Here is a 25,911-nt window from a genome sequence, read left to right as displayed (position 1 = left end):
ATCCTCGAGCATCCGTTCGTTTGGTTCACCGTTCGATTCTAATTGTTTCTAATTGTTTTGTGTGCGCGGCACGCTCGGTTTACCGAAACCGTTATCGCGTCGCTCCCTTCATGTGTGCGCGCAGTAAGCGGGAATTACGCGGAATTACGTGAATTTGATGTTTGAACAACTGCTGGATACCTTTTGTTTTCGCAAGCGAAGAGGAGTCGGAGTCGGATCTACTCGCCAATTTACCCGATAATAATAATTCGTACAGTCGACTTTATAGATGCTACACCGCTTCCTAGATCGAAATTTACACCATTTCCATTGCTTTCTACATATACAAAGTCAAAACCGTTATAATTATAACCTATCGTTATAATTATAGTTACTTGTGCGATTTTCGATCTTATGGTTTTGCACAAAGTTGAAAATTGTGTACTTTCTCGTTTGAGGAATGATATTAATTAATAAGTATTAATTAATAAAATTGATTAATAATAAAGTATTAATAAATGTATAAATTAATAATGGTTTAAGTAATAGCATAACGCCAGACTTGGGGAAATTTTTTTTGAAATAATAAGAAATAAATAAATTTACAAATACCACCTTTTATCGAAGAGTCTTAAAATAATGACATATTTATTTAAATAATATTTATTTAAATAAATAAAAATAATTTATTTGTCATTTGCATCGTTCGTTATTCGCGTGATTAATTACTCATCATTTATTATATATTTACCTTGTTTATTCTCTGTTTATTTTACTATGTGTAATGAAATAAATATTATATATAATATAATAAAAATTTATTACATATAAATTTATTATATATAATACGATATAATAAATAAATAATAAATGCTTTCTATAAAAAATTGCTTGATTTAATATATTATTAGGATAGTGATATAATGATTGCATAATATATTAAAGTTACAATATAACGAAATGAGTTCACATACACGCACATACCCTCTACAGAAAAATAATACTGCCCAGTAAACGCCAACTAACAATAACATAACATTAATATTATAACTTCTCAATGTTACTGTAATATAACGCGCGTGTTATGTAACAGTTACATTGTTAAGTGGGAAATTATAACATTGATATTATGCTACTGTTAATTAGGTGTCCACCGGGTGGCTAGGACAAATTGATCAGTGATAAATTATTATTGCTCAGTAGTTTTATTACTCGTACGAGTAATAAAACTACTATTTATCACTGACCAATTTACCACAGCCAGTAAGGCTGTAAGATACATTTCTGTAAGAGATACGAATGCGCGTACACACAAATGATAAATGATAAATAACAAATAACAAATAATGGAAAACATGCGAGTACTTATAGAAATATGAATAACGTAAATGACATATGACGCAAATAACGAATAAAATTTTATCTTAATAGCGCATTAAAAAAAAACATTTATTCGAACAATGCTTCTATTCATAGAAGCTAGAAGATAGAAATCGATTACCAATTTCTATTCCAAATACAATTTCCACTTATTCGTATCTTTCTCTTTGAAACAGAACAATTTCTCAAGCTTAGTTCTGAGAGAACGTGAAAATATTGCAATGCTCAATTCTGCGTATTGATCATAATAACTTTTCCCCTTAGGCGGAAACGTGAAAAGTGACATGTTCAAATTAGAAAATTAACACTTTTCACGAGTTCACACTAGAGAGGAAGATTCATGACTTGGGAATCGATCACGAATCTTATCTTCGGATAAATTCTCATCTTCCAGTCTGAATTCGCGAAGTGTAAATTTTCTGATTTGGAAATATTTCAATTCACGTTTTTCGACACACGAAATCGGACATTATTCGAATAAATTTTTATATACAGGGCGTCCCAAACTAATTTCGGTTCTCATGGTGTGCAAGTAGAACGGGTGAAACTGAGGAGAAAAGTATCCTAAATCATTTTGCAAATAACACGCAAAATTTCGAGTAATCAACGATTGAAAATGGTCATTTACAGAGGCTTCTTTAATTGATAACTGAAAAATTCGCGTGTTGTTTGCAAAATGATAAAAAACTGTTTTGTTCAGAGTGGCGTGATCCATAAATATATGACAATTGTTGTACCTAACGAAAGACATCAGTATATTGAATTTTGATCCTTGAACCTTAGATTTGTCGTTAGGTACAATAGTTGTCATATATTTATAGGTTAGATTATTCGGAACAAAAAAGTCTGTCACCATTTTGCAATTAACACGCAAATTGTTGAGTTATTAATTAACGAAGCCTCTGTACACGGCTATTTTCAATCATTGGTAACTCGAAACTTTGCGTGTTATTTGGTAAAATGGTGTAAGATTTTTTCGCTCAGTTTCACCTGTTCTACTTGCACACCGCGGGAACCGAGATTAATTTGAGACACTATGTATATTTAGTGCGTCATTAAAATAACATTTTATTGGGGGGAAGGTTACGAGGAAAAATTCAGAGAATTTAGGGGGAAATCTATCAGGGGAAAGTCACGTGATCGATATTCCGCAGGACGTCGACTGTAATACACACTACAGATCGATCACTATTATACTTCCGATTGTTTTGCTATTTTGCGCAAATGCGCTGTTTGGGAGTGAAAATGAAGTTTCGTGAGTCTCCTCGCGTTTGTCATGCACACACTTGCCATAATGATTCATACACACACACAACACACGCGCGCGCACGCACGCGCGTCAAATCACGTGAGCGAGAAATTCGAGAATTCGGCTGGAGAAATAGGCCCAGCGTTGTGTATCTAATTAAAACGAGGTCTACAGTGAGAACTTGAAGCGTAAGATTTAAGAAATTGACCAGTCATAATTGATTTTTCTTGTAGAATTCGACTGTGATTGGCCAATTTCTAAAGTCTCGTGTCTGAAATTCTCAGCAGAGACCCCGCTTAAAGGACGCGATCCTCGGCTGCGATCGATCCTCTCGCAGCTGGCGCCGTCGTCAGTCGATGTTTACGAATCCTCGAAGCCGAGAGATTTGAACGCCGTTCGAGTGAACGGCGAGGAAATTGCGAATTTCGCGAACGAAAGGACGACCGGCGGCGGCGCGCGCGCGCGACAAGGTTGAGTAACGGGCAGGCCGTTCGGCCGTACGTCAAAAGGTACGGGAGAGTAAAAACGACGAAGGAGAAATTCGCGTTCACCCGAAGAAACGAGGTGATTGAGAACGCGTGATAGAAGCCGACGAAGCCGGCGAAAAATTGAAGAGAAACGCGAAACCAGCGCTCTCCACCGTCTTCCTTTCCTCCAGGCCGACGAAAGTATCGCGAGTCGTCTTCCGGTCTGGTCGCACACCCGGATTCCCAGAAGATTCGCTGATTGGCGCCACGACGGCGACGACGACGATGGGAACAACGACGACGACGTGTTGCGTTTCGCCGGATCGAACGAATCGGTAACGCGACGACGACGACGGACACGGTGAAGAAGCGAGCGAACGAGCGGGAAGAAGGAAAGAGAACTTGGACACTCACGTGGACACAGTAATCGCTGCAATCGCTGATGCATGTCACTTCACCGACTTTCCTAACACGAGAACTCAACGACGTATACTCGCACACGCGTTACCGCCGCACAACGTCGCGAATCCGCGACATTCTCGTCGTCTCTCGTTGACTAGCGCGGCGTGGGGACCGCCGTTTGGATTCCTCCTTCGCCTAGAAGACTCGAAACGGGGATGACTGGGTGACATTGCTCATCCGTGCCGGCTTATTTATCTCCGTCCTTCACCAAGAGGAAGAACAAACGTAACCACGGCGGGGATGAGCGGAAGGTAGGAGAAACTTCCCCCTCCCCCGAGGTTTTCCCGAGCTTTCCTCGGGGGATAGATAAGATCCCGGGAATTTCTTTACGGGGTGCGACGATGCCGACCAATAAAGACGGCTCGTCGTCGGCGGCACGTCTTTCGGTACAAGTGGAATTTTCATGTCAGGTAGCAGCAACGTCAGCCTCGAGCGCGCCCGCCTTGAGCTCGCACATTTTACGACGTCCAAGAGCGTGATAACGCGTGATATCGCGCATTGGATTGACGCGTGCGGGAAGAACGAAGGCACCCCGGCCACAGTGTTTGCCTCGGATGATTTCAAATTCAGAATTATAAATGAGGGCGAGATGAAAATTCCGAAAAATTCTTAGGCGAGATGAGAAGGATTTGGATGTCGATTTATCTAGATGAAAGATGAGATAAGTAGCGCCGCTTATCTTATCTAGATGAAAGATAAGGTAAGTAGCGCTGCTTTTCTAAATAATGTTTTGGATGATGTCCTTTTCATGAGAGACTTGACACAAATTTATAGTAAAAATCACGCGGATCGTAAAATTGCAGAAAGGTTAAATTCGCCAACGTGATCGCTCTGAATTTAAGGAAATATCTGAATCTGAATCTAACGAAAAAGACCAATAATCATTGACTGCTCACTCACAGTTTAATACGGACTTAAAGTGGATCGATCAATCGAAACAAATGGCCTGTTTTTTTTTTAGTCGCACCGCTGAACCGGTGCAATAAGTTAGAAGCGAAATAAGTGCATTTTGTCTCGTTCTAACTTATTACAACGGTGCAGCAGTGCAGCCAAAAAAAAACTCAAAGGATCAAAGGAAACAAAACCGAGATATGTTGATTCGTTGAAAACTAATCTCCAATCTAATCTCCAATCTAATCTCCAATCTCTAGTCTGATACGAGCTTAACGCACAGGTCCATATTATTTCCTTCATTTTATCGGAAAGTAAATTCAGAGTATGAACCGTAACATCATTTCAGATAACTTTTGAATGAGATAACATGTTTTCTTTTTTACCTAAGACGAAGACGAATATATTTTATATTTCTACCATTTAGATACAGACAAAGATGATATGTTCATCTAGGCGATTATCTAGATAATTTTATCTAGATACCTGCAAATACCGCCCCGGCATGTTAGATTCGCATTTTCTTCTTATCGTTGGAACATCAAGTAGGGACGAACACTTCGAGGTTTCGACTCTAAAAAGCGTAAAAGTGCAAAGTGTCGCAAGAGCTGCGAGACCATAACGGTATTCCGAATCTTTTTCGAAGCGCTCTAGAAATTAGACACAAGAGGATAAAATGCGAACGTGAGTATTCTGATAACTTATTGGTAGTATGAATAAAAAAATAGCGATTATTGCATGTTTCATGCTTGAATGTACGCGTAGATCGCGGAACGGCGGATTAGTGTCAGGTGCCGAGTTTCCCGTGTTGCATCGCGTATCGCAATCGATTGAAAATTACTCTATCGAGTTGAAGATAAAAGTCGGCAAAGACTGAAAGAATGTGAAATTGAAACTCGGAAGTCAAATGCAATATACGTGAGTCTGCACACCACGGAAGTCTCAAATATTAGATCGGAAACAAATTTAAATTAACATGAAATATACGAAATCCAAGTTGTTATTCCCGGGATAAGATTTTTTACTTATTTAATTTAATTTAATTATGTCCGTATATAAAAATATACAGTTATGTATGAAGTGGTGATATAGTTATACAGGGTGTCTCAAACTAATCTTGGCTCCCGTGGTGTGCAAGTAGAACGGGTGAAACTGAACAGAAAAGTATACTATTTTTTTGCAAATAACACGCAAAATTTCAAGTTATCAATGATAGAAAATGGTTGTGTATAGAGGCTTCTTTAATTAATAGCTCAACAATTTGCGTGTTATTTACAAAATGGTGCGAGACTTTTTTGTTCCGAACAGTCTAATCTACAAGTATATTATAATCTATTGTACCTAACGACGAGTTCAAAGTTCAAAGGTCAAAGTTCGATATACCGATGTCTGTCGTTAAGTACAATAATCGTCATATACTTGTAGATTAGACTGTTCGGAACAAAAAAGTCTCTCACCATTTTACAAATAACACGCAAATTTTTAAGTTATTAATTAAAGAAACCTCTTTAAATGGCTAATTTCAATCACTGACAACTCGAAACTTTGCCTGTTATTTGCAAAATGGTACAAAACTTTTCTATTGATTTTCACCTGTTCTATTTGCACACCATGGGAACCGAGATTAATTTGGGACACCCTGTATATGTAAATATATTTATTTATGATAATAATAATAATAATAATATAGAAAAAAAAATATAAATAATATATTTTATTTATATATTTTTTTTATATTATTGCTATCTTTTTTTTTTATATTCTAAGAACATTTTTATAATATGCCAAGAATATTATGTGAAGTGAACATATGTCGTCAATAGAACATTCCTATAATATTAAAGAGTATTACATAACGATCTGAGAATATTATAAGAATATTATTTTAATATCGAACAATATAATATTCTAGGAATATTACGCGCTTAGAGTATCTGCAGGAATGTCATGGCGATTCGTGCTCGACGTAGCGACGCTTTTAAATCCAGGCCAAGTACATACGCCGAACAGGAAGACCTGCAGTGAATTTGTAAAATCGGCTGACAATCGAAAGTGGCGAGAGAGAGAGAGAGAGAGAGAGACTGTCTTTCGCGGACTAATCGCGAATGACGAATGATTTGTTCGCGCGAGTTCTCATCAGCGAACGACGCGAGGATCGCAAAAGGATACACGCAGAAATAGAAATCTGTTCCTGAGAAAACCTGTTACTCCACACGACTCTAATCTTATATACTCAATAGCGGAAAACTACTCTTACTTTATGATGGAAAAATCGATGGAAAATCGATATTTTTTTTTTTTTCATCCGATGACTTCTCTCATTCGAAGCAAATGCAACGTTTTCAAGGTAGTTGGCTGTCCGTAAATTGGTTTTCCTTTAACATATTAATTTCCATACAGCACAGAGGCTTGCAGTAACATCGCTGCAACGCTGCAACATTGGCATTTTGCAGTGCGACATCGCAAAAACGCTGCAAAGATATTATTTTGCAATATTACTTCAATAATGTTGCAGAATCTTTTCAAAACATCGTTAAAGTAGCATAATATTGTAATGTTCGATGGGTGCGTGTATTACGGGCTGTGTCCCGATATTCGCTGCTAATACTGAAAATGTATAGTTAATATTACGTTATATTGAATTGGATTATCGATCATTTCAAACTGCATTGAAAAAAAGTGTTCAAATTATTTTGGAATTTTAAATATGTAATGTAAACTGTAAATTAACAATATTGACACTGAAACATTGAAAAATCTGCGCGCATAAAAAATTTTTTGTTTTATATGCATTATTTATGCATCTCGCATACGCATATTATTACAAATAAATAAATAAATATATATATATATATATATATATATATTTTATAATTCAAACTGTTATATTTATGATTAAAAATAAATATAATTAAAATATGTTATATTTATAATTAATATACAAACTGTTATATTTATGATTAAAATACCATTCACACACACACACACACACACACACATACACACAGATTCATTTCTAACAAAATATTTATAATACAATATAAAGGTCGATATAACTTTAAATCATGAAATTATACGATTCTAAAACTTCTGTTAATAAATCCATATGTTTTAGAACGGTTTGACTTTAAATATGTTAAGGCTATTATGTCAGCATATATATTTACACAAAATAGTTGATTTGACTTTCGAGATAACGTCACAGCTTTCAAGGATTTCCGACGTTTCGTAAACATTTCAGTTTTCGCTTTTTCAGGATGGGGAACGACTCGAGATCAACCTGTAATCTCGGATCGCACTTCATTTTGAAGAAATGAACTTAAATGTTTGAGAAAGGTCGGAAATAAATCCATGAAGGAATCCAACTCAAAAGCCAAATCCAGTATTTATTCACAGCGCGGAAGCTTAAAAGAATCACACAAAGTATTGTTGAATATACAGGGTGTCCCAGACCACCCGTCTCACCCGATTTTTTCATAAACGCGACATTTTAAAGAAAAATGTTTCAGACAAAAGTTTTGTGACTTCGAGGGGCACATAAGATGGTGTCATTGGTTTGACCTTGGATAGTCGTTTGAAGATCACGTGAAGGTCACCTTTAATTTCTTAAATGGAAACCCCCATTTTTCAATGCATATTCTTGTAGCTTACCTCGAGAGCTTTCCAAAACGCTATGATGAAACGTTTTTTTAATCAGTACTTTTCGAGTTATGAGGAAGAAAGTTACGGTACCGCCGGCATTAGCATTACCCAAGGTGGAGGTTGCACGGTCGGATTTACACCTGTTTGTGTGTTTGTGTGTGTGTGTGTGAATGTGTGTGTGTCAACAGAGATAAGGACCCCACGGTTCGTCACTCCCGTAGTATTTATCGACTCCAAACCCTCTCTGCTGTACGCGCGCGTGTGTGTGTGTGTGTGCGTGTGTGTGTGTGGTCACCCAGTCGTGATGTATGACATGTCTGATACTGTCACGTAAGGTGTAACAAAATTCTCATTTACCAGCCATGTCGTATTCAAACGCGGAAGCTTGTGATGTGATGTTTATTTTAGGTGAATGTGATGGTCAATTTAGAGCAGCTGCAAGATTGTGGCGAGAACGATACCCAGATCGCGCTCCTCATTCGTACAAAGTTTTTTCTCGCTTAGCTAATCGAATTACCAATAAAGGTATTCTTCAACCGGATCACAATAAAGGTAGACAAATTCGACGCCAAGTTAGAGATGAAAGGATGCCGGAGATTCTTGCATCCGCTCAATTGCATCCCTGCCATTCATTAAGACGTACAGAAAGAGATTCTGGAATTAGTCGCAGCACGATCTGGCGAATTTTCCATGAAAACAAGTTGACACACACACATTCACACACACAAACACACAAACAGGTGTAAATCCGACCGTGCAACCTCCACCTTGGGTAATGCTAATGCCGGCGGTACCGTAACTTTCAATCCTCATAACTCGAAAAGTACTGATTAAAAAAACGTTTCATTATAGCGTTTTGGAAAGCTCTCGAGGTAAGCTACAAGAATATGCATTGAAAAATGGGGGTTTCCATTTAAGAAATTAAAGGTGACCTTCACGTGATCTTCAAACGACTATCCAAGGTCAAACCAATGACACCATCTTATGTGCCCCTCGAAGTCACAAAACTTTTGTCTGAAACATTTTTCTTTAAAATGTCGCGTTTACGAAAAAATCGGGTGAGACGGGTGGTCTGGGACACCCTGTATATTATATTGCAATGTTTCTACAATGTTACATTGCAATATTTCTATGAGCGAACATTTTCCTATTGTTACAATGTCGCAACAACGTTTCAAGCAAAATTTCATAATGTTCCTGCAATGTTGCAATCTTGCGGAAAAATATTGCTGCAATATGTTTGTAATCTTGTTGTGTGCTGTTTGGAAACCCTTACAATATGAAAAAGGATACTTTTTTGGTACAATAACGGGTCTGTTCGACGATTATTTCAACTAATTTACAATGGTTCAGAAAATCTGCGAAAATTCATGAATATATTTCCAAGGTTGTAGACCAAATGTATATAGTTAAAGTTGGACTATAATAAAATGTAGTACAGTTTATTTATAAAGAAGGTAATACAGATCGAGGAGAAAACTTTCAAAAGAAAAAATCGATTGAGCACCAAAGACTCATTATTACTACTCTACGGGTTAATTAACAATTTACATACGTGTAAAATTAGAAAAAGCTCGACCATATCGAAGCTGAGATAATGCGTTTACAGAACGATTTTTGAAAGTTTTTAAGATGTCTTTTTGATATATTTGATATTTGATATATACCTTATTTATTATTATTACTTTATTTCCTATTCTATTATTATTCTTTTCTATATTATTATTATTATTTTGTTATTGTTTGGAATCAATTTTATTTCTCTTATACCTCAAAAACTTCCAAAAGCCGTTCTATTTTTTCTAGACATTTTTAAGCATTTTTCGGAAGTTTTTTAAAAATTTTTGCTATGTGGATGATCTAATTTATTATTATTATTATTATATTGCATCAATATTACAATATTTCTTACTCGAAACTAGAGACACAATATAACATATGCTGTATATTACAGTTGTATCATTATTTATAATTTTATAATCTTATCTATTTTATTATTATGATATATTTTATCATTATTTTATTTTATTATTATTATCACTTTTTGTCTTATTACTATTATTTTGTTATTTTTAATTTGTTATTTTTTGGGAAGCCAGTTTTATTTCTCTCCAAAGACATCTTAAAAAAAAACCTCTCTTAAAGTCGCTTTATTTCCCTTCTTTTTTTAAGTTAAGCGTCTTTCAGAAGTCTTTTAGAAGTTTGTGCTATCTTGACGATGTCCGAATAAATGATTCGCTTTTGAATTCGTTTTTCAATACGCTCGCTCGCTATTAGCAATGTAATTTAACAGTCATCATGCGACGCGACGAATATGTATGTCCAATGCTCGCGATTGATTGGTTGCGCTTAACGGCTGACGACGAATGAGCGAGTGAGCGAACGAACCTCGTCAGCTGATCGTCAATCGCACTGTTGACATTGTAAGACGTATATCATTGGAATTCGCACTGTTGCGTCGTGGAATTCGCATCATTTGTACCATTTGCGTCTCGTTCCGAGCGAATATTTGAAGATGAAGAACGGCAACCAAATCATGGCGGAGGCCTTGAAGGAGCAGGTACGCTAAAGAATATCGCATTGCCGTTTTAAAGAGATACGTCGGAACTCTAATCGAGGACAACGTTCGTCGACGTCTCTGGATAGAATCTGTGGAATTTTTTTGGAATTTTTCGGAATACTTCTTCCGGAGACCTTTCAGCGAAAGGTCTCTCCTCTCTGACGAGTTAATTTCCACGAATTCACGGCGTGACTCGCGACGATTTCAACGTTGGTTCAGACGAGGAGTCTCTCGCGGAGTTGATTTGAAGGTTATGGTCGGCACTCGCTCGAGAAGTCCGTGTTAGACTACAGATTAAGGACTGTGATTGAATTGAATTTGGCCAATCAGTGCAAAGTTAACCTGAATTCTAATTTAGTGAAATTTAGTGAACTTTGCACTGATTGGTCAAATTTCAATTTAATCTCAAACTTTAATTCGTAGTCTGATACGGGCTTGATAAACGCGGAATCTGCGCACATAGTTTACATTCATTGTATACACATCGGATTTCCAAAAAGTCCGAATACTGTTTTCAATGTAGTTCGGTAACCCATTGAGGGAAACTTATTTTTAATATATTCTCCGAAGTTACGTATTTGCCGCTGTTGCGGCCGCTGCTAATTGGACGAGATTATCAAAAGGTTACGATCTTATCTTTTTTATGTTTTTATTTACGACTCTTGTTCCCTTTTCTAACGCCTTTTGATATTCTTCGACACTTTCCTCACCGGTATTTTTAGATGTGCCCTACAAGCGTATAATATTCCTAGAATATTATATGAATATTATTCAATATTAAAGTAATATTTTTATAATATTCTAAGAATGTTATATAATATATTCCAATATTATAGGAATGTTCTTAGACTATCAAAACAAAAATTATATATTTATTATATTAAAAAAATTATATATACATATAATTTTTCTTATTTATATTATTATCATTTTATATGTATATATATATATAATTTAATATAATTATATATATATGTATATATGTGTATATATATGTATAATTTTTTAAATATAAAATGTATTTTTGCACAGAATTCTTTCGACTTTATTTATATAATAAAACAATTGGAATTGCAATACATTTGAAATGAGAAACTACAATTATATATATTACATATATACATAGAGTTGAATATTTATATATATACATAGAGTTGAATATTTAAAAAATATATAATATTATAATAACAAAAAATATAAAATATTACAATTAAATAATATTACTATAATATTATTACTAGAATATTATTACCATTCATCTTAACTTCTTTTCTCATGATTTTGTCAATGTTAATTTTACGACTGTTTATTGCTCGTTCGAATAAAAGAAAAGTGTACGGATAAATTTTCAAGTGTACCGAATCGATCACAAATGCCATTTTTGTGAGTATATCGTTGAATGCAAAACACAATGACTCTTGACATGCATTTTCCGCTTCAAGCATCATCAAATAAGGACACTCGAATAGAAATTAAATCTAATTGTCTAATAATTGTCTAGCCATGGCATAGAAAAGGTGGATTTTACATCGCTACTAGCTAATAGTACTAGCTAGTCATTAGCTCGAAATGTAACGCTCACTTTTTCTAATGGCTGTATTAGAAAAATTAGCTAATAGTTAGATAAAAAATAATACATAGTCATGGGACGAAAAATCTCAGGTAGTCACTAGCCAAAAATGTAACGCTTATTTCTCTTAGTGGGTGTAACAGAAAAATTAGCTGGTAGTTAGATATAATAAAATGAAAAAAATTCTTTTTCTTTTCGTTGATTTCTCTTTCACTTTTTCTCTGTATCAGGAATATTTAATCCCTAGACAGCTTTCTTATCTCAGAATTTCTGTATCACGGATTTCTTCTAGTGGCTGGATAGTTTTTTTTTTTATCAGAGATTTGATTTATTTTTTTTCTCTCTCGAAGAAGTGATCCAATGTAGTTTTGGTTCTTGAAATTCTTCTTGATTACGTGTTATATCCAATTCTATGGAAAAAATTCGCTTTTCCCTGTTGGACTTAAACCTGAGACTCTGGCTTTTGAGTCGCCCATCTTACGTATTAAACCACTGTCACAGTCGCTAGTGAACGTTTTATATCGGCTACACATATTTTATTCAACGCAGTTCAATCTCATGGTTAGATGAAAAAATTATATAGTAACGAGATAGAAAATTCGGTAAATCCTTAATGGAAATTGAATATCAAACTCCGTCTAGTAACTGTCTGGTAGCAACATAGCAATCACGAATAGAAATTGAATGTCAAAATTGTCTATCCACTAGATAGTAAATTTGTGTTTTACATCATTGTCTATACCCAAATTTACTATCTAATGGTTAGACAGTTCCTACATCTAATTTTGAGATTTAGGATTTATAATATGTTGCTACTAAATAGTTACTAGACAGAGTTTGATATTGTAACATAACGATAATTTCGTGCGGACTAATATAATCCTGCTAGTGGCGAGATAGTAGACTATTTATTTGAGAAAAGACAGCATCATATCCACTACCATATTTCCAATCTAATGACTAAATAGCAGCTATATGGTTAAGAATATTTAAAGACTGATTAAGATCGATAGTTTCCTATCACATTACTGTATAATTTTTATCATCTACCCACTGTCTACGTAATTAGTATATTTACTAGACAATCCCGATACTCAGTTTCTATTCAAGATATATTGATGGTTTTTCCATGTCGTTACTGTGTAATCTTTTTCATCCAGTCAGCTTTTACATTTTATACTCCGAATGCTATTAACCCCTTGATATACAATGACGTCTGGGAGACGTCATTCATTTTATGTACCATTGTAGACTTTGACGTGTCCGAGATGTCAAGAACTGTCTCCGGCGGACGCCGTGTAGTATATTATTAGATTATTCAATTGTTTCACTTGTGCGTCGATTTTGTTTTGTTTAGAAGTTTGTTCAAGATGCTCCCCCCTTCTCAATAGTACCAATAACAAAATCGCATCGACAAACCAGTAAATCAGAAAGAAGTACATTGAAAGCAGTATTCAGTATAGTATTCAGTATTCAGCAGTGATCTCGCACGGCGAATGACATACTATATATTTGAATTTAGTAAAAATTAGAAATAATCCTTGTAACACGTCTGAGTTGAATGTATTGTATGAAAGTGACGATGAAGGTCTAATAGGCTATTCTAGGTGATGATAATGAGATTGAAAACGGTTATCAAAGTGTTCATACAGAAAGTGTTCATGCAGGAACATCCTGCAAAGAGATGCCATGTGTGCGTAAAAAATAATATAAGAAGCGAAACAACTTGGCAGTGTAAAAAATGTCTAGTTCCTCTACATGTTCCAAAATGTTTTGAAATGTTTCATACTTTAAAGAACTACTAAATTATTATTTTATAATGTTACTTAATCATTGTCCATTAACATTATATATCGATCTGATTAAATATTATATAGTAATGCAAATTTCAAAATAAAAAGTTCTGTTTCTAAGCTTGCACATAACTGTTCATTGAGTAAAATAGTATTTTTCGGACGCATCAAATTCCGTTTTATTTGTATGTCAAGGGGTTAAGTTAGCACGAACAGTTTATTATCGAAAAAAATTGAAAGAAAGAAATACCCGGTCTCTATATATTTTCAAAATAATTTTCATAAAATTTATTTTTGTCAAATATATTCTTAAAATATATCTTTTGAATAATTTTACGAATATATAAATAAAGCAAACAACGAGAGTTAGTATTTTTCCCTTTCTGCTTCGATAATTCGCATACAACTTAGAATTTAACAAGAAAACGACTGATTTATTTTGCCATTAAAACATCCAAACTCTAAGTTTCATATTCTTTTTACTTATACTTATTCTTTAATCGAACAGGGTCATTTGATAACAACTGTTAAGCAAGAAAGACGAAGTCGACCGATATCGTAATGAAAGTTTAGCTCGCAAGGCGACTTTACTTGTGCTTTACGGCGCGATGTAATCACCGGCACACACACACACACACACACACACACACACACACACACACACATGCGCACGCGCGTGCGCGTATTAAAAGTAGCCCTTATCTCGATCGACAGTTCATACTTACGTTTTCTTGCCGGTGCAATTAACGGCGTACGTTCGTCACGCTCTCGATACATATCGAATTCACCGGCCGACTGACTGACTTCGTCGATCGGAAATTGCCGCGTTAAGAACAATGCCGCGCGCTCGAGTTTTCGTTTTTGCTGCGCGAGAGCAACGAACACGCCGATAGATAAACGCCGAAGAACGTATTGATCAACGAGGATTCAGCTCGTCGCTTCGAGACGAGAGCGAAATGGTGTGCGAGAGAGAGCACCAAATATAAATAATCGGAGTCGAGATGAGAGTTCGTGTTTTCGTATCGGGAACTTGTTGCGGAGATCTTCTATAAGCGCATAATATTCCTACAATATTATATATTGAATATTATTCAATATTAAATTTTATATAAATTTTAATATTATTCAGTATTAAAATAATATTGTTATAATATTCTAAGAATGTTATGTAATGTCTTTTAATATTATAGGAATATTAATATTATAGGAATGTAATGTTTTTTAATATTATAGGAATGTTCTATTGATGTTACATGTCCGCTTCACGTGATATTCATGGCATATTATAAAAATATTCTAAGAATATTTGAAAAAATATATAAAATGATGGCATATTATAAAAATATTCTTAGAATATTTGAAAAAATATATAAAATAATAATAAACTCAAAAACTCCTTAATATTAAGGGATAAAAAAGGAGACTAAAGAGAACCAAACCCCATGAATTGTCACGATAACCCAAGATTAATCTCAACTGGGAGGTGCACTGGCAAATCCTAGATCTTTGTAACTCAAAGTATGTGTTTAAATAAAATTGCTGGTTAATCGGAAACGACTAGTTGCAATTAACAGTATATAAACAAAAAATGTATATATTTATATATATTTATTAACACCAATTATTTTATTGTATAAATACGTTTCATACTAAAAAAATTATACATATATTTATACATGTATAATTTGTTTAATATGAAATGTATTTTCACATAAAATTCTTTCGACTTGATTTATATAATAAAACAATTGGTATTGCAATACACATTTGGAAAAAAAAAAATTACAGTAACATGTAAGCTACAACTACATAAAAACTATAACTACAATTACATACCTCCGGAAGCAACGCAAGTGGATTGTACAATTACATATATTATATATACGCATAGAGTTGAATATTAAAAAAATATATAATATTACAATAACGTTAAGTAATTTAATTATTTTTTAAATATTATCAGTAGTGGGCATATAATTATCTATTAATATACCAGAAATATTACTTAATATTAAATAATGTTACCAAAACATTATTAGAATGTTACATTATTTAATATATATTATTATATTCACGCTATTATATGTTATGTTATTTAATATATATATTATTATTATTTTATTCTAATATTTTATAAGAATATCCCCGGAATATTACTTTATTTATGTTAGATTATACGGAATATTACGTGCTTATAAGGCCGTGTTATCTCACGCGCTCTCACGCTATCACCGTGTCTCGCAGGGCTTGACTTATGTTTTCGGCATCATGGGCCATCCGGTGATCGAGCTGGCCGTGTGTATGCAGGCCGCCGGCCTCCAGTACCTGGGCTTCCGGAACGAGCAGGCCGCGTGTTACGCCGCACAGGCCTATGGATATCTGACGCGTGAGTGCTGCAGATTTCTGTTTACCTGGCCGGAATGGAACGCACACGGTGGAGTGTTTGACTTGTCGAAACGTTGACCGAAAGTCGATTTTCTCCGAATCATCTCTGCTCTGTACACGGAAAAAAAAGAATATTTTTATTTCGAGAAGATCCGTGTTTTCTATATCATCTATATCATCTATATATTTATATATCATCTATATCAACATATTATGTTGAAATAAGATTATACCGCGTTGGATAGATAAAATTTGCTCACACGGCAGAAATTCCATATGTATATTGTATATAAATATATAATATATAGTATATAATTCCATATATTATTAATATATAAATCCATATAGTCCTATTGAAAATACAATATTCACGTTATTCGAGAATAATTTTCTTGAATTGAGAATAAAGAACGATATCTTCGAGCCAAGAATTGGAATTTCTTTAACTTGAAATTACATTATTTTTATTTGAATATGCCTTATTCTTGGAGAGAAAGTAGTTTATAATATTAAATTGGATTATTGGGAGTTTTTATAATAATAATTTCTTTGTTTTATTTCAAAATTGAGGTAATGAGAGGACGAAAAAGAGTATATCGAAGCAGACACCTGGGTAGCTTAGTGATAAGAGAGCACACGGAAAAAAATATCCCTATTTCGAGAAGATCCGTATTCTCAACGTGTACGTGTTGAAATAAAATGATATACCGTTAGGTAGATAAATTCTTGCTTACACGAAGAAATTCCATATAGTTCCACTAAAAATATGATATTCTAGTTAAACCATGTTGTTCAATAGGAAGAACAGTATTATTTGAAGAAATTAATATTTTGTTTTCAGTAAGAAGGAATTTGTTTTATTATATATTAAATATCGTTCCACCGATGGAAAAAGTTCTTTAATATTTCTCCAACTTATTTTTCTAAGATTTTTTAAATAGAAAGATAACAGAAATCAATCTTGGCCTATTTCTTCATATAATCTTCTGCTGTGCGGTATGTTGACTTGTTTACATAAGAGCTCACAAAGCGCTTGCTTGTAATCTGCGGACGGATGTTTGCTGTTTCGTCCAGTAAAAATATCTTCTTTTTGCGATGATTCTCACTATTGTCACTAATTTAAATATAATCGCTGCTTAATGACTCGGAGACGATTTTCAACGAGCATCAAGACTCCCGGATACTCACTTCGGTTGTCCTGACGGAAATATTATGCTGAAAACTCTATCGAAATTCTCTCTCAATTGATTATCGTTTCATTGTCATTCCGTGAATGTACGCATGTTTATCATTAAATTCTATATAAATAATACATGTACAATATATTTTATCACAATTCATGCGCACCTAATATTTATATTTATTTTTATACATCAAATTGCAACTAGGTACTTTAACGTATAAACGCAGGAAATATAATAAATATCTTAACAAAAAGCTACAAAAGACGCGAGCAATAAAAGATGGTGTATAAGATTAGGCGAGAAATTATAAGAATAAAAATGACGAAACAGCTGGAAATAGAAGTACACTAAAGAATATTAATGTAAAATAGGAAATTGTGCAGCAATTGAAAATGCGAAAGGAGAAAGACAATAAGAGAGAGAGAGAGAGAGAGAGAGATGAAACGTGCGATTTTCTTGTTATTAGAAAAACCGGCGGTGGTGTTGTGCGTCTCCGGTCCAGGTTTGCTGCACGTAATCGGCGGTATGGCGAATGCGCAGGTGAACTGTTGGTGAGCATTGTGTGACGAAAGATAAATTCTACCGGGTGCGATTCACTAGAAAGTCTCTTTCGGCGGGGTCGAAGTTGTCATCCGTCGTCCGTTTTTTTGAAAAAGATAATTTTGTTCTTTTTTTTTCTTCAAATATCACATCTTTTTTTGATGAAAATCAGAATAATTGCATTATACTCTTTCTTTTTGCTTATGATTCTATGATGTCGCTTTATAATATCGTTATGTAACTGATCATCTTATAATTGGTAATTTAAATCATTTGTATCTCCCTTTTCTAAATGGATTTTACCCTACAGATAAATAAATAAATAAATAAACAATCAAACACGAAGGCAGACAAGCCTCATTCGAAACTTTCGTTCTGATGTGGAAAATATTCCGACAGGCCTGTACTCGTCCTGGGTGGATCTTGTCCGGAGGATCACGAAGGGATTGGCGGATTCCAGGAGTGGCCGCAGGTCGAAGCGTGTCGTGCTTGCTGCAAGTATGCCGCCAGGCCGCCCTCGGCCACCCTCATACCGACGCACGTTGAGAAGGCAGTGCGATTAGCTACTTACGGTAGACCAGGTAGAGAGAAATTCCTCTTCGTTTTCTTCGTTTTCTCGGATATCTGATCCGCTGTCGCTAAACTTCATTCTCCCTATCTCTCGCTTTTTCCGACATAACAAATACATTTTTTCAGAAGAACCATAAATTCTTCTCCTTTATCTTTTCTCTTCATTTTTAACTAACACTCTCTTTCTCGATGGGATGCTCTTATCGTTCTCCGTCAAACGAGACCCCGTAAAGATTGCGAACGCAGCATTTCATGCAAAGTTAGGAAACAACGCGTTAAGGGAAGCAACGTTGCAAGGTATCTTTCTTTAATGGATTTCGCAACGGAGATATTTTTAATGGATTTTGCAACGGAGATATTTTTCTTTGTTAATAACAATAATAATAAAAGTAAACGTACAATAACAATAATAACTAAAGTAAACGTACTAAAGTACTTTCATCGTTATATGTATTTATATATGTTAAATAATCTATATAAGCGGTAGTGAATCATAAAAGAAAAGAGTTCTTGATTTAAGAACTTGGAAAAGAACATAGAAAAGCAACGGAAATGAGAAATGCTGAGGAATTAACGACTCGTTACTTTTCTTTCTCAAAACGAGTAACGGTAACATGAATGATTTTTCAATAATGACTTCCTAATTCTAGTAAACTTAATAAAATAACAAAAGTAACAAAAATTAAATATGTATGTATAAAAATGTGGGAAACTTACAAAGCTTCGTACTAACTAATCCCGCCATTGAAGCCACAGATGGCGCCGGCGCCGTTAATGCGTCCGGAAAAAATTCAGTCCCGGAACTTTTTAGATGTACTGCGTACAATAACTGAAAAAAAAATCCCTCTTTTAACGATTAGAAGAAATCTTTTTAATTTCACGATGAAAAATGACTTTTATGACTCTGATCTCACCGTTGTGTTCTAAATTACTCGCAGGTGCCGCGTATCTCGACTTAACCGCCACGTTATTAACGCAAAACGTCGAGGAGAATAAAATAGTGAGAGTTGCGCCTTGTCCACCGCCGCCGATGTCGTATCCTGACATGAGACTGATTGAACGGGCGGCCGATATATTTACAGCGGCCAAGAGACCACTTGTAATAGTCGGCAAAGGTAAGCTTAAGGTCAGAATGAAAATACCGGTTCGATCCCGGTTCCGGTCTACTAGAATATCTCATAAAGATTCCAGTTCCGGTTTTCTGGACAATGAAAGAACCGATAAACCGTTTACATTACGGTTCTTTTTCGATTCCGGTTCTTTAAACCTGTTTCCTTACTGAAATTTTTATTGACTTAAGTTACATATATACAGGATGCCCCAAACTAATCTCGGTTCCCGTGATGTGCTAGTAGAAACGGGTGAAATTGAGCGGAAAAGTCCTATATTATTTTGCAAAACAAGCAGAATTTCGAGTTATTAATTAAAGAAGCCTGTATAAATGACCATGTTCAGTCATTGATAACGCGAAATTTGGCGTGTTATTTGCAAAGTGGTATAAGACTTTTCTGCTTAGTTTCACTCAGTTATGAGTTACACCGACGGAATTGTTTTTTTTTTCTTACGCAGGAGCCGCCTACGGTCGAGCCGAGGATGCGGTGCGAGAGCTCGTTCGCTCGACCGACGCGCCTTTTCTGCCGACACCCATGGGGAAGGGAGTCGTGCCGGACACGGACGAGCATTGCGTCTCCAGCGCGCGGACCTTCGCTCTGCAGCAGTCCGACGTGGTGTTGTTGTTGGGCGCGAGGCTGAACTGGATGCTCCACTTCGGCCGGCCGCCCAGGTTCCAGAAAACCGTCAAGGTCATACAGGTAGATGTCGAGCTCGCGACTCGCAGAGAACTCCCGGAATAGAGCTGGGCGAAATAGCATCGATACAGTATCGATACATTTTTTTTCAGCGTAACTAATCAAATTACTTTAAAGGAAACAAATATTGGGTTGTTTTTGGCTGTTTGCTTTAAAGAAAAGTTTATTTTTTAAAAGTTTATTTTTTATAATCAATTTCTTTTTATCTTCAATAAACATTTTTTTTTTATTAAAAAAATGTAATATTGGGTTTTAAAAAATTATGAATTTTATTCCATTTAACTCACCATTTACTTAATATTACAAAATATTTTTTTAGAAGATGCAAAGATTTGTTTTGATGCAAAAAATGCATTTCAAAAAAATATATTTCTTTGATATGAAAAAATTGTTTTCTCAGTGTATAGTATATCCATATATGAAAACAAACAAATGATTTCTCTAGAAGATGAAAATCCTTTTAAATGTAAAAACTATATTCAGAAAAAAATATTTGTTTTAGAAGCAAAATACAAATAAGTCATTTTGTAAATATAAATCGTTTTTTTTAATGGTAAAAGAAACTTTTTATTTCAAACAAAAAAAAATTCTTTATAAACACCAGAAAATAATTTATTTAAATTTACCAAATAGTTCGTTTCTATTTGCTTACTTTGAAATAAAGCAAGTATTGATTTAAATACGATTTTTACATACGGAGCACGCCGACGATGAAATTCGTTTGGATGCAAAAAATTATTTTTATTCATATTATTTTTCTAAATTTGACGAAATCTTTTTTTCAATGCGGTCTCTACTCTTCCCGACACACGGAAGATTCAGCTGCACTAATACAATTGTTTTTCCCGCATATCAAGTATTTATTGAAAAGAAAAGTTACTTATAACTGACAACAGCGTTATAAACAACGCGTTACATTTACAAGTGCCGCGTTATTAATGCAAGAATAATCCGAACAGATCGACCTGTGCGCCGAAGAACTGCACAATTCCGTGTCTTCCGCCGTTGCCGTGCAATCCGACATTCTGCCGGCGGCTGAACTTTTGACGAGCGCGCTGAAAAGTCGACGCTGGCGCGTCGACCTACACGGCGCGTGGTGGAGCGAGCTCACGGCGAAAGCCAAGAAGAATAAAGAGTTCCTCCATGTGTGTATTGTTTTATAAATATTTTTTTATTCATACAGGGTGTCCCAAATTAATCTCGGCTCCCGTAGTGTGTAAGTAGAACGGGTGAAACTGAGCAGAAAAGTATTCTATACCATTGCGCAAATAACACGTAAAATTTCGAGTTATCGATGATTATAAATAGTCACTTATAAAGGCTTCTTTAATTAAAAACTCAACAACTTGCATTATAACAGTTTAAAAATACTTGTAAAATATTATGTCAGTGTTTATAAAATCCACGTGAAATCGTTGTTTCAAAAGATCGATTTAATGTTTCTCGCACCTGCAGCCGGGGATCGTTTCGCAATTAATTTTACGTATTTTCTTCTTTGTTCCTCTGTAGCGAATGTCATCGGACACTAGCGTGCCTCTGAATTATTACACGGTCTTCAAGCACATCCAAGATGTCATACCGAAAAGTGAGCGTCTTTTTCATCGTTGCAAAGCGAACGAAGAACACGAAAGCGCGTTTTCGGCATATTTTCCATCGTGGAAATGTCGCGTAATGTAATATCTTTCTCCATATGCTCTATTAAAAAAAAGAATACTATAAAAAAGTAATATAAGAAAAATACTATAAAAAATATAAAAAAATATAAAGGCATAAGAAATAAAAAAGATATAAAAGTATTATAAAACAGTACTATAATAATATAGTTTTTTATATATAATAAAAATACAATATTTGCCTTTTTTCATGTGTATACAGGATGTTCCGGACTTTTAATTTTACCGAGTTGTCTGAGCAATTCAGAGTTAATTTTTCTTCAGCGAAAATTGCCGAGGCATCCGTAGTTTCCGAGATACGAAGCGACCGAAAAATCGGGGCTCTTTGCAAACCAAACGGTCGAACGACTGAATGGATAAGAAAATAATTTTTTCCTGATCGACTTCAAGTGGACACCAGCTTAACAAAAGTCCCCGTGAATAATAACCTTCCATGACATTTTCGATGAGGAAAATTCCCAAATTGTTCGTAAATTGTCCCCACCGAGAAATTCTTTATATAAAATTAAGATCACGAGAAACGTCCTGTATAGACCGACGATATGAATATAGATATGAGATGCATTAAAAAATTACTCGTGTTAACGTTAATAGATATGGGATCTTCGTAATTACACATTCTCTTTTTCATGTCATTCTCCAATGATTCCCTCTCGTTTGATTTTGCAGATTGTATCATTTGTTCCGAGGGAGCCAATACAATGGACATTGGTCGGACTGTCCTCTTGAATGACCTGCCCCGTCACAGATTGGACGCCGGTACGTTCGGTACGATGGGCGTGGGACTCGGATTCGCGATCGCGGCCGCTCTTTACTGCAAGGAGAGAGAGCCGAAGAAGAGGGTGATTTGCGTCGAAGGTGACAGCGCCTTCGGATTCTCCGGGATGGAGATCGAAACGATGTTTCGGTAACATGTGGCCTCTGTTCTTGAACGATCAAGGGAGGAAGTGTTTGCGTTTCGCACATAGCGGAACGTCACGTTCCTATAAGCACGTGGTATTATTTAACATTAAGGCTCCTGGATAGTCAAGAATTGATGGCAAGAATTCTTGGGTTTTATGTTCAAATAAAACGATGCGCCCACAAAATGACGTTTGTGGTGGATTCGGTACACTTTTCTTTCATTCGGACAAGCAATAAATAGTCGTAAAGTTAACGTTGGCAAAATCATGAGAAAAGTGGTTAAAATGAATGGTTCCGTGTCAAATTAATTTTAATAGAACATTCCTATAATTAAAATTAAAAAGTATTACATAACATTCTTAGAATATTATAGGAATATTATTGTAATATTGAATAATATTCATATAACATTCTAGGAATATTACGTGCTTTTATAAGGTGTATATAATCACTTTCCTATCTCCGCAGGTACAAATTGCCGGTGATCATTATAATTGTAAATAATAACGGTATATACGGCGGCCTTGATAAAGAGACTTTCCGACAGATGCAATCATCCGGAGATCCCACGCAGGTGTACGTATCTTTGCAATTTTAATATTTAATATTATTGAATTTCTCTCTCTCTCTTTCTCTCTCTTAGCATTTTTTTTTCTATATCAGCGCACTCGCGCTTGCTTGTGTTTGATATTACCTTACACGTAGTGTTTGCCGGTATCTAGATAAAATTATTAAAAAAATTATCTAAATGAGTAGATTACTTTTATCATTATCTAAATTGAAGAAATACAAAATATATTCATCTTCATCTTAGGTGAAAAATATGTTATCTCATCTAAAAATTATTTGAAATGATGTTACGGTCCATATTCTGAACTCATTTTTCGATCAAATGAATGGAATAATATGGATCTACGCGTTAAGCCCGTATCAGACTAGGGATTAGAGATTAAATTTCAACGAATCTACAAATTTCGGTTTTGTTTCCTTTGATCTGTTCTTTTTAACTATACTGTTGAACTTATTGCGCAAGTTCGGCGGTGCAACTAAAACGAACAGACCATTGTTTCAATTGATCAATCCACTTTAAGTCCATATCAAACTGTCGACTGTGAGTGGGCAGTCAGTAATTATCGGTCTTTTTTGTTAGATCCTTAAATTTAGAGCGATTACGTTGACACTGTTTACGTGTCCAGTTATGTAAAATGTAATTGAATTAAAGGTGAAAATTGTCTTTTCAGGACTCCCCCGTATTCCTTGACGTGCGAGACTCGTTACGAAAAGATGATGGAGATGTTCGACAAGAAGGGATATTTCTGCACTACAGTGCAGGCCATTCAACAGGCGTTGAAACATTCCCTCGAGGTGAGGACTATTTTTTATTAAATTCGAATTTGCTTGTGGAATATATCAAAGAGAATGAATGACTTCAAGAAAATATCTTTATTATTTTCAGGTGACCGACAGTCCTAGTTTGATCAATATTATGATCAGCCCACAGGCGGATCGCAAGGAGCAAAAATTCAGCTGGCTGACGGAATCGAAGTTATAAGCGTACGTGGCATCGTTTGCGATAAACTGTAAGATTATAACATTAATCACAACTACCGTCACAGCTACTACAACTGTCTTCATATTTTAATACTTTAATATTTTTTAGACTGGCAATCAATATTTTACTAAATATGTGAAATAATGGCAACTGTGGGGATAAGGATTCTTCTTCTGCAAGATGTACATATTGGTTTTGGGAATTTCATAATTATTTTATGTACAGGTTTCGGAAAATATATAAAAGGGATATTTTATGTTACATATCTCGAGTATCCATTTGATTCAATCTCTCTGTAATGTCCAACGATGTGACGTCCAGCAGATCCTGTTGCAATTTGCCTGCACTTTCCATTATGTTTACATCTTCCACATTCACTCCCATTTCCTGCGCCTTCTTGGACAATGTTAAGTTAGCTGTCTTAACCGCCGTAAGTAAATGCCCGTTTTTGCTCACAAGTTCCTCGATCAATTCCAGCTCCTTCTTTCTGCAGATAATTTACAGTCTCTTACTGAAATGATTAATCTACAAGTTGCTTCCAATTCAATTGTTAATATTAATTATTCATTGTTAGCAAAAGGAAACTAGGGAGGACTAGGGATTAATTTAAGAATTAGAATGTAAAACCATATAAAAACAAAAAAGAAACTTGCATCTTCACAGTAACATCATTGATGGCGAGTAATGTATTCTGAATGTTTATCCCGATCTCATTGTCTGTGCTCTTCTGGGATGCCATTGTTAAGGAAGTTCAGGTGGGACGTTTGAATGTCTGTAATTGGAATTATTAATTGTCAGTTGATTAACTATCGGCAAATGTCATCGTAGAAATCATGTTTGACACACATTCTGTAAAACTGACCTTCGACCGACGTCGTGGAATCATAACTAACAGAAATCAGGTGGAATAAAATAAAATTGACATCAAGGCGGGAGAAACAAATCTCTCTCTCTCTCTCTCTCTCAATATATAGCAACAAGCACTCAGAAGAATGTATACGCCCTAACCTTACTAACGATGTTTAGTTTATGAAAAAATAAATTCACATGCGTTCCATCGAAGTGGAACGAGCAAAAAAAATATGCGGTTCAACGACGAACAAAAAGAGTTCGCGAATAAGCGCGCAAAACATACCCAAACTGCTCGGCAATTCCCGCGGGACTGACAAACCGTAATTTTTAAAGCTCGTACCAGACTATGGACTGAAAATTGAGATTGAATGGAAATTTGACCAATCAGTGTAGGATTCACTAAATTTCACCAAACCTGAAATCAGTTAACTTTACACTGATTGGCTAAATT

At 35.1% G+C, this 25,911-nt stretch overlaps 3 protein-coding genes across 6 annotated transcripts in view; 1 reads left to right on the top strand and 2 right to left on the bottom strand.

Annotated features, from left to right (window-relative positions):
• The window catches only part of LOC106750377 (sialin), a 22,756-nt gene extending 7,709 nt beyond the window's left edge, over nt 1-15,047 (bottom strand). Inside the window, exon 1 of one of the 2 annotated variants that reach the window (XM_014630702.1) lies at nt 14,719-15,047. In XM_014630702.1, the coding sequence (XP_014486188.1) occupies nt 14,719-14,770 (52 nt within the window). In that variant the 5' untranslated portion in view covers nt 14,771-15,047. Of the gene's footprint in view, nt 1-3,489; nt 3,686-14,718 lie in introns of those variants that run through there. The other variant, XM_014630711.1, reaches the window with a different exon arrangement.
• LOC106750369 (2-hydroxyacyl-CoA lyase 1) lies at nt 10,466-24,869 on the top strand. The gene is made up of 13 exons (XM_014630689.1): nt 10,466-10,630; nt 16,238-16,379; nt 18,029-18,113; nt 18,502-18,683; nt 19,611-19,787; nt 20,242-20,483; nt 21,440-21,625; nt 21,990-22,065; nt 22,823-23,060; nt 23,525-23,632; nt 24,298-24,421; nt 24,513-24,636; nt 24,717-24,869. Exons 1-12 carry the CDS (start codon nt 10,586-10,588, stop codon nt 24,606-24,608), a joined length of 1,701 nt encoding a protein of 566 aa, XP_014486175.1. The 5' UTR covers nt 10,466-10,585; the 3' UTR covers nt 24,609-24,636; nt 24,717-24,869.
• LOC106750389 lies at nt 24,843-25,911 on the bottom strand. Of its 3 annotated transcripts, XM_014630731.1 has the most exons (4): nt 25,744-25,909; nt 25,471-25,496; nt 25,262-25,380; nt 24,843-25,095 (listed from the first exon to the last, which is right to left on the bottom strand). In XM_014630731.1, the coding sequence occupies exons 3-4, from the start codon at nt 25,345-25,347 to the stop codon at nt 24,867-24,869; spliced, it is 315 nt and encodes a 104-aa protein (XP_014486217.1). In that variant the 5' UTR covers nt 25,348-25,380; nt 25,471-25,496; nt 25,744-25,909; the 3' UTR covers nt 24,843-24,866. The 3 variants fall into 3 exon arrangements, with proteins under 3 accessions (XP_014486217.1, XP_014486221.1, XP_014486211.1); XM_014630735.1 differs by lacking the exon at nt 25,471-25,496 and having other exon boundaries at nt 25,744-25,911; XM_014630725.1 differs by lacking the exon at nt 25,744-25,909 and having other exon boundaries at nt 25,471-25,737.

This window comes from Dinoponera quadriceps, unplaced genomic scaffold, assembly GCF_001313825.1.
Source record: "Dinoponera quadriceps isolate SergipeBrazil2010 unplaced genomic scaffold, ASM131382v1 scaffold227, whole genome shotgun sequence".
Classification (NCBI taxonomy): Eukaryota; Metazoa; Arthropoda; class Insecta; order Hymenoptera; family Formicidae; genus Dinoponera; species Dinoponera quadriceps.
The sequence above is the reverse complement of the archived record's forward strand: the minus strand, read 5'-3'. Positions and strand labels throughout refer to the sequence as shown.